This window comes from Myxocyprinus asiaticus, chromosome 26, assembly GCF_019703515.2.
Source record: "Myxocyprinus asiaticus isolate MX2 ecotype Aquarium Trade chromosome 26, UBuf_Myxa_2, whole genome shotgun sequence".
Taxonomy (NCBI): domain Eukaryota; kingdom Metazoa; phylum Chordata; class Actinopteri; order Cypriniformes; family Catostomidae; genus Myxocyprinus; species Myxocyprinus asiaticus.
The window spans coordinates 46,535,001-46,545,000 of NC_059369.1; the positions used below are offsets into that span (position 1 = coordinate 46,535,001).

Below are 10,000 nucleotides of genomic sequence, written 5' to 3' on the forward strand. Positions count from 1 at the left end.
GGTGATCATGGGATGGACGGGAAACTGAGATTACAATCTGACTGTGCCTTTGAGCAAAACACTTCAGTTTCAGTCTAATTAGTGTCCCTGAACTTTAGACAATCCTCAATGAGGGATTAACCAGATGGAATATATTGACATGGTCACTGAAGCATGAAATCTATTCCATGTCTATTAAAGAATGAAGAAAAGAGGTTTAGAAAAAGAAGCTGTTGTTATAAATTCCTAGCAAAGTTCAGTGCAGCAGTAGGCCATCATACAATGTCAGGGGATCTTTAAAACTGTCTAATGGATGTGGCCTGACTTCTGAAAACTCTCCCAAAATTGCAGGTAGGCTGAAGACTGTCCTAGTGCTGTTAGTCTGTCAAATAGACGTCCAGTAAATCCACAGAAAGTGAATGGAAGGTTTGGTGTAAACTGTAGGCTTTTAAGCAACTGACAGATGCATCCTAAATATTTGCATCTCTAGTTAAATATGTCTCACTTTTTGTTCTTGAAATGCTATTAACATGAATGCAATCGTTTGAGAGGTTTTACAGCCTTGCAATAGGCTGATGTCCACTTCAAGGTCAGCAGTGGGTTTTAAAGGTATAGAAAGCTTACAGTTGTGATGCTTTCTGAAGAAAACACAACTCGAAATGCACACAGACAGTTGCAACTTCACTGCACGATGCCCAGGGCTGCACGTGCATCTGCAAAATTCATACGAGCTGTTCTGAACACATGCATAATTTAGATATGCAATGCAAAGAAACTCTTAAGCTCTTTAAAAAGGGACATTCTGAAACTGAAGTTGATGTTTTCATCATAAACTCACACCAGAGGAAAGCCATGGCAGCGCTATTTGTAAAAGATTCCCATGAGCACCCGTTTTTCCCATGAGCACATCAATCTAGTTATGTCACGAAAAACTATTTTGCTCTCCCCTCAAGAGCTTGCTTTAAAGGTGGAGCATTGCTGAAATGTGCCATTTGTTGAGGTTAAAAATAGAATGTGAAATGAGATTTGTTAGTTGACTGGAGGGGCAAGGACATGTGTTCCTCCTCCTATCTCTCTAATAGATGCAATCCTGACACATTTATGCCTCTTCATACAGCTGTTCTGCCCCCTCTGCTGACACTCATTATTTTAAATCCTCTGAGAAAAAAAGGCTGCACACACACACAGACGCACATACATGTGCAAAAAAGAAAGAAAGAAAACGCAATATACGGTTTCAGGATGAACATTCACCTATCTCAACATTGCTTCATTTTTATTGTGAAATATAATATTGATGAAAAACTTTAGTTAGTTAGATGCAGACACAGCATCCAGTGAATCAAGTGCCACTTTAATTCCCATGTGAGTGCTGTAATTTGGGAAGATGGTACATTAGTTTTATCTCTTAGAATTAAAGGGACAAGCTTCTCTGCAGGTAGTAGATGTGCTAATCTGAACCTGAGAGTCTCACCATGTGTACCACCACTCTTCTGACTGTGCTGCACTCCCTCTTGCTAACAGGGCACAGAATGCTTTTGCCAGCTTTTAGAAGTGTGACAGACAAATGCTAGACATACTGGGAAAGGAGGAAGACTCTCCTCACCTGATATAGGACACTTTTTAAGCTCAAGTGAATACAACTCGATTTTAGTCGAACAATAATTTAACTTTTGTTTTTAAATGTTATGTAAACGCTGAAATTATACCAGTAGATCGGCCTCGCCCAGCATGTGCACATGTTAATTGGACCATAACTGGCCTCAGCGTTGTCAACAAATATGATAAACAAGTGGTCTCCCTCCTTTACTTTAAATACCCATAATAATGCATTACAGACATGACAGTTAAATCTTACTTCAAATCATACAGTATGGATATTAATGGGACAACCACAAATCTCCACCGCTTGTTGTTTTACCACAATGGTTTAGACAGATCGCTGACTATTGATATGATCTGTGACGTGTTTCAAGCTTTCTGCATCTTTAGCCAACATTTGGGAAGGGATCATTTTGAAAACATTGCAATTTGAATTGTATGTTGCCACTGCTTGAGTGTCACACACACCCGCTAGAGAGCGCCGCTTGATCACGCAGCATTGACTGAAGCACTGAATGCAGATGATATAAATATAATTAAAATCTGTTTATATAATTATAAATATAATGAGTTATGTGACCTTCTAGGGTGTGTGAGATGTTTGTTCTTTCTATGCATTTGACTGTTTTAAAGCACCTGCATGCAACCGTCCAGGTGTCTGAGTCATGATAATTTTAGTTGTTAATATACAGAATATGTGCTGATTTCAGAGGTTAGTGATTAAATCTTGTATCTTGTAATGATTTATTGTCAGTGTGTTGATTGGAATTATTTAATAAAAACAAATATTCAAGAGTGAGTTTAAAATGTGTTTCTTTACCAGTGTCATGATTTCTACTAATAATAATTATTGTTAAGATTGTCAGTATATAAAACACATTATGTATAAAATGCATCATCTGACTGAAGTGTTGAAGCCTGTCCCAAATGCACACTTTTATAATTCATGCACCCGAATGGACTTCCTGACTAGGACCCCAGTCGTTCTACACTTGCTTACGTCACCAAAGTCTGGACTCAGAGGAGGACTGCAAGAGCTTAGGGTGCCATTTGGGACAGTCACAAGACCCCAGATATTTTCTCATGAGATTCAAGTTTTTATATGTCCCTGTTTAATTGTTTTCTCCTTTGTAACTTCTAGCAAGAGCCTCTGAGTGCAGCCCCATCCCAGTCCGTCCAGCCGTCCCCCCTGCCCAAACCAGTGTCATCGGTCCATTATACACAGCGGCCCACACACTCATCACACACGCCTCACTCAGCCACCTTACCCAGCTGCCCTGGCAGAGGAAAGATGTCCAAGTTCCTCAACCCAGACGAGATGACCTCCAAGGATTACTACTTTGACTCCTACGCACACTTCGGCATTCATGAGGTATGAGCAGATCAGAGAAGTGAGGTTTATCGTGTAGGATAGAAGTACATCAGTCAATGTGATTCAAGCCAGGTGTTATGTATAATCGGGGTTGGGCGGAATATTATATTATTAATATTTCCATATTAAGGCCTTTTAATTAATTTTATTTTACATTACCAACACTTTTAGTTCTTTTACTTATTTTTTTTTATTGTTGTTTTATTTATGTTTATGAATCACTTCATATGAGATGTTTTTTAAAAGTGAGGAATAATATTAACATGCCTGTATATTACACTAAGTGTTGCACTGAACTAGCCCCCCATACGTTTATAAGCCACAGGTTTCACAGTAGTTATTTACATAAAGGTTTTCTGTTGTCGTTTGGACTCTGATCTACTTCAAGTCCTTTTCCTTCTTTTAGTCTTTGCAGTACTTTCTCCCATATTTACCTATTAATAGTTTGATTGTCATTAATGATATTTCTCAACAGTTTTTGATGTGGATGAAACTCATCATATGCTATTTACTCCGTCTTTACAGAAGCCGCATATGCAGCTGCATAAATGTATTTAAACAGTATTAATCGCGGGAAACAACGTATCATGCACGCGAATGTTATATTTTTGGAAATAACATCGCCGACTGTTTTGAAACTGTTGCACAGCTGGCAGCATGCTGATTATTCAGATGTGGTGGTGCAATTGCCAGATATTAAATCTGAGAATTACTGTACACGAATAAGACGTTGCATTTTTATTCTTTAGTGTCTACCATCAAACCTTTTGGTGACCACGGTCCATTTTAAAGTATCCCAAAAAAACAACCCGCAATTCTTTGATTTTAACCCGCGATTATGTTTTTAAATGAACCCAGTTTGTTGTGAATACACTGCTCACACGCTGCTGCTGATCTAAAAGGAAGAGAGAGAGCGAGTGTCTAGTGTGCGCTCTTTAGAAAAAACAGTTTCTTACTTGATTGACAATCATTTTCTTTCACATCTGCCCAATTTGTGTTTATTATGAGAGAAGTATTCTTACACAATTTTATAAAGTAACTGAATTATGAACACAGGTGCTTGAAAACGTAACAGGGCTGAATACAGTTACTTCATGTTTGTATTCTGAATACGTAACGCCGTTACATGTGTTCCGTTACAGCACAACCCTGTGATTAATGCAGAGAATGCAGAGAAATGGAGCAGGAGAGAAGGGTGGAGCCGGAGGGTGTAGTTGAATTGTCGGATGGGAGAGAGCGGAAAACCTGCAAGATTAATTTTGTTCAGATTTATTTTTAGAATATAGGTCAGATCTTTTTCCCTCCTGTCATCTCAGTGTGACAGAGGCGTACACCGGAAAAGCTGCATAGATCTAAAGAGGCACGCTTTATCAGTGACAGAACATGTTCATGTTATCAAAGGTTTTCAAAGAATGTCAGAGCCCTTTATACGTGCGTCTAATGTTTGTGTTTGTGCGCTCGTGTTCTGACAATAGTGTTTTTTGTGCAGTTACTGATCTACCAGATGAAAACACAGACCTGCATGAATATTAAAAAGTCAAACATGTAACTTTTATGTTTACTTAGATTTATGCATTTGGCAGATGCTTTTATCCAAAGCCTACAATGCACTTAATGTTTACATGTGTTCTCTGGGAATCAAATGAATGTGGCATTTCTAGTACTATTCTCTACCAGTTGAGCAACAAATGAATGAATAATCACAATTACAATATCAAAGGAAATAATCACAATTGTGATTTTTGTCATAATCGTGCAGTCCTCCTGTCTAGATTGACAGCTCACCAGGTACTGAAACACAGTCATTATGTAACAGTGCAGTAAAAAGTGTGTTTGTTTGTGCAGGAGATGTTAAAGGATGAAGTGCGGACATTGACATACAGGAACTCCATGTACCACAACAAACACATCTTCAAAGACAAGATCGTGCTGGATGTGGGCAGTGGAACTGGCATCCTCTCTATGTTTGCTGCCAAGGCCGGAGCCAAGCACGTGTACGGGGTAAGAGGACGACACGCCTTATGCCTAAAACTGCAGGAGCCCGTACATGCTGGAATGGTCCTCAGTGGCTAAAATTGCATCATGCGTGGCAGCCGTGACAAATGGCTCAGAGCTTTTAAATGTGTCAAGAATAATCCTCTTTTGTGGGAAAATTGATGCCATATTACCACACACGTAATCCATGATAAGACCTGATCCTGCTCCCCAAATATGCTTCTTTTGTTTTTCATCAGCCCCACTAGAATATATATAAAAAGTAGGGGTTAGGATCATTAACAGTGACCCCAAAAAGTATGAATAAATTTCATTGCATTAGATAACAAAATATAATAAGTGTCATCTACAAACAAATCATACTAAAACTTTATCAGAACTTATTTCAATTGTTTAGCCATTTTGCAATTAAATTTTTTTTTAATCCCCTTTTCTCCCAATTTGGAATACCCAAATCCCACTACTTAGTAGGTCCTCGTGGTGGCGCGGTTACCTCAATCCGGGTGGTGGAGGACAAGTCTCAGTTGCCTCCGCTTCTGAGACCGTCAATCCGTGCATCTTATCACGTGACTCGTTGTGCATGACACCGCGGAGACTCACAGCATGTGGAGGCTCATGCTACTCTCCGCGATCCACGCACAACTTACCACACGCCCCACCGAGAGCGAGAACCACATTATAGCGACCACGATGAGGTTACCCCATGTGACTCTACCCTCCCTAGCAACCGGGCCAATTTGGTTGCTTAGGAGACCTGGCTGGAGTCACTCAGCACACCCTGGATTCGATAGTCAGCGTCAACACTCGCTGAGATACCCAGACCCCCTTGCAATTACTTTTAATAAACTTGTGCTAAGAACATTTTAAGTGCATGTCCCACTAAATTGGACTACATTTCTGTCTTTATTTTGAACAGTATATCTATTGTTTCATCAGTTCAAACCTTGTAAAATGGTTTGCTTGAAAACACCTGCTAACTTTCTTTAACATAAATGTTACTTACTTTATCTAATACAATGATGTTCAGGTATTTTCAGATGTTTCTTAAATGCACAAATACTTTTTGGGGCCACTGTACCATGGATGTAACATGGTATTCATTGAAGTTCATTGGTGTATCATGTAAACATCACTGTACATGATTCATCATTTAGTACCATAATACATATCAACGTGCAATGGGTATTACCATCTGATTCCAGGATACTGTCACAGTTCTTTTTTGTTTAGTGGCTCCTTCTGTCTTTCTTTCCCTCTCGCTTTATTGCTGTCTGCCCATTCAAACCATCCCATCTCATTTAATGCATCCCCAATGCATGAAGTCAAGTCAGGGTATGAACAGAGAAAAACTCTCGGGCAAATATTTTTCTTGATTTTCTGTGTCTCAACAGCCTCAGGAGTCAGAACATTCTGAGAGCTTTTCCCTGTTTTCCGAAAAGAGCGAGACTCCCTCGTAATACCGAGCCGCTGTCATTGATTTGCACCTCACTGCTATTCTCCAGTTACACTGCGATAATGAACAATTCTAACTCAGGATTTACACATGAAGTCAAAGAAACACCTGCTCAGTACAGTGAAGATAAATGATCAACACAAAACGAAAAATAATATGGGTGTGCAGAAACAAGCTGGAAGCTGAGTGCATGTTTTATTGTGAAGCCAACATCCATATATTATGTTTGTTTGCTTTTGTTGTTCAGGCTTTTAAACACAAGTTCCAATTCTGAACTGGTTGGATGCTGTTTATACAAGTTAACATTATGTGTACCATGTAACTTCATGTAAAATAAAGCATGTTTGTGCACAATAATGTCAGACAGACAAAAGTCATGTTTACAGTAATGCATTTACAAGGCACGTCTGTAGGGCAAGGCATTCGGGACAGTTTAAAAGCAGAAATGTTAAAGTTGTATTTTTGTTAAAGCACCTATATAAATTCTTCCATACATAAATGTGTATTATTTGTGCTGCAACTTTGAAGCCTAAATCCTTCTTTTAGCGGTGGGACTACTGGATGCACTTTTACTTATACGTTACTGACGTATTTCCTGTGGCTGAATTTTTCTCGATTTAAACAGTTCAATTCCGGTATCCTTGTGTGTATCATGTGAAACTCATTCATGACTGGAGCTGAGATTTATATTAGCTATACATTAAGGGTAGAACGCGATTTATCAAACACGTCTTGTGGATTACTTTCAAGTGCAATGCTTTTACCCATAGACTTCCATTGTAAGTGCATTACTGTAAATGAGCGAAAAGTCTAAATTATTTTCTGTGATAACAAATATTCATCCCAGAAAATTCCGGCCAATATATTTCTAAATGAACATAGAAAGCATATTAGCCTAGTAGCATTTGAATATTGCTAAAACCCTCACCAAATAACCCAAACACTGAGTTATATATAAAAATGATTAAATCATATTAAATGCTTAAAGTGGTCTTGTTTGCAAACTTTCGCCCTTGATCTATGTTTAGTTCAGGCCTATGCTGTTTTCTCTTTCCTTGATCATGCACATCTAACACTATTCTCTTGCTGACTCTGTTACTGGCATCACTGATTACTTTAAACTCTCATGCACTGCTGACCCACTGCACAATGTGAAGAGTTTCCAGAAACAGGTGCGAGTGACAGTGAGGGATCTGATTATATTGTCTGTATGCTAAACTCAAGTTGACAGAGATAACTATAAACACTAATGATGGCTGGGAGACACAGCGAGACAGACGAATCTCAGCTGTCTGGAATCAACCTCTCGTTTCTACAGCAGCAAGAGATTGCCGACTTCTACTAAATCCCTCCTCCTTCCTTTAGCATCGGGCCAATGACAGCTCTGATACTGCGTGTGCTCGTTTATGTATATTTCTGTCTAAGAGCTGGAAACTCAGCACGGTTTATAAATGTTAAAAAAAAGATCCGCAAGGAAGCTGGAATATGAGGACTGTATCTGATGGAGAGAGGGACTTTAAGTTGTAAAAGATCACACACACTCAATGCAGACTTTGTCAAAGTGGAAGGACATTAGATATCAAACACATTTATTGGGATATTAGTCTTTTCAATCTCATCAAACAAGCTATATAATAATATATGCAGGGGTGCACACACCTACTTACACTTATATTAAGAAATGTCTGCATCTGTTTCCCCACATCATTCATACTGTCATTAAATAAAGCAACAGCACATGTTTCATTTGACCGTTTCTTTGCAGTGCTATGTCTTCTCTGATAGATGGCATCAAGATAAAGATATGGTGTGTATTAGGGTGCTGGTGAGGCGGTTTGTCCCCACCAGGCTTCTTAATTATCTAACGTCCTTTGTCAATCTTCACCAGACCAGGACCATAATCAGGGGTTACAACTGGCCCACTAAACCAGCACTAACCAGCACTAACAAGCACTAAGCCAGCACTAACCAGCACTAAACCAGCACTAAACCAACCAGGACTGACCAGCACTAACCAGCACTAAACCAACCAGCACTGACTAGCATTAAATCAGCAGTAACCAGCACTAAACCAACCAGCACTGACCAGCACTAAACCAGCAGTAACCAGCACTAACCCAACCAGCACTGACCAGCACTAACCAGCACTAAACCAGAACTAACCAGCACTAACCCAACCAGCACTGACCAGCACTAAACCAGCACTAACCAGCACTAAACCAGCACTAACCAGCACTAAACCAACCAGCACTGACTAGCACTAAATCAGCAGTAACCAGCACTAAACCAACCAGCACTGACCAGCTCTAAACCAGCAGTAACCAGCACTAACCCAACCAGCACTGACCAGCACTAACCAGCACTAAACCAGAACTAACCAGCACTAACCCAACCAGCACTAACCAGCACTAAACCAACCAGCACTGACCAGCACTAAACCAGCACTAACCAGCACTAAACCAACCAGCACTGACCAGCACTAACCAGCACTAAACCAGCACTAACCAGCACTAACCCAACCAGCACTGACCAGCACTAACCAGCACTAAACCAGCACTAACCAGCACTAACCCAACCAGCACTGACCAGCACTAACCAGCACTCACAAGCATAATGGTCATTGACAAATAATGTTATCTGAGATAACAAAAATAGGAAATCTCTTTAAAATCAAGTTTAAAACGGGGGGCAAGTTCATAGAAATGTTGTGGTTTCATAGATTTTTGGAAAACATCTAGGCCTTATAGCATTTTCTACAGATAAATTAATTTCATGACTTTAAAAATGTCAAGTAGTGTAACCATCAAGTAAAGGAGATTATTAAGTCATAAAAATACACAAAACTACAATAACTTTGAACTCAGAAATTGAAAACATGTTAATCATAGTATAAGTGTATTCAACAAAATGTTGCATGAATTGCATTTTTACTGTATTTTTTGAAAAACTTAAAGCTGAATTTGAATGTTGAAATGCCACAGTGTTTACAGTTTTCAGGGTTATCAACAAATGAATGGTTTATCATAATTGTCTCTGTGTATTAAGCTGAGATAGAACAAAATATTTGAACAAATTACTCACATCAGCTTTAATAGATCCTGACAAAAAAAAGAATAAAAATACATAGCATAAATAAATTCTGCCAAAATTCATGCTAGTTTGAGAAGTTTTTTTTTTTTTCAACAGCAGAGAGCAGAAGGAAAAACCACTAGAAGTTCAGAATCAATTTCAACATTGTTGTTTCTCTCTTCTTCAGATCGAATGCTCCAGCATATCAGAATACTCAGAGAAAATCATCAAGGCCAATCATCTGGACAGTGGTAAGAAGAGACCGTGTGTGTGTGTGTGTGTGTGTGTAAAGCTAGATGACAAAGTATAAGACGGGATAAAAAGTGGTTGTCAAGCATTCCTCTATTTAGCCTAATAAATATACATAATTCAAATTCTTCTGCAGTAATCAGAATATTAATTATTAAGTATTTAGATATTAAATTGCAAATGTGCAGTGTGCTTTGAGGATTTAGAGTGAAAAAGGGCTACAAAGGACACTGTAAAATTGGTGCTATATGACAAAACTTAAAAAGTTTCATATTTGAGAG

At 38.9% G+C, this 10,000-nt stretch overlaps 1 protein-coding gene across 1 annotated transcript in view; it reads left to right on the forward strand.

Annotated features, from left to right (window-relative positions):
* Positions 1-10,000, forward strand: part of LOC127417080 (protein arginine N-methyltransferase 8-B-like) — a 22,386-nt gene that overhangs the window by 2,501 nt on the left and 9,885 nt on the right. The window contains exons 2-4 of the mRNA XM_051656804.1: positions 2,723-2,953; positions 4,799-4,954; positions 9,658-9,721. Of these exons, the coding sequence (XP_051512764.1) occupies positions 2,723-2,953; positions 4,799-4,954; positions 9,658-9,721 (451 nt within the window). The remainder of the gene's footprint in view (positions 1-2,722; positions 2,954-4,798; positions 4,955-9,657; positions 9,722-10,000) is intronic.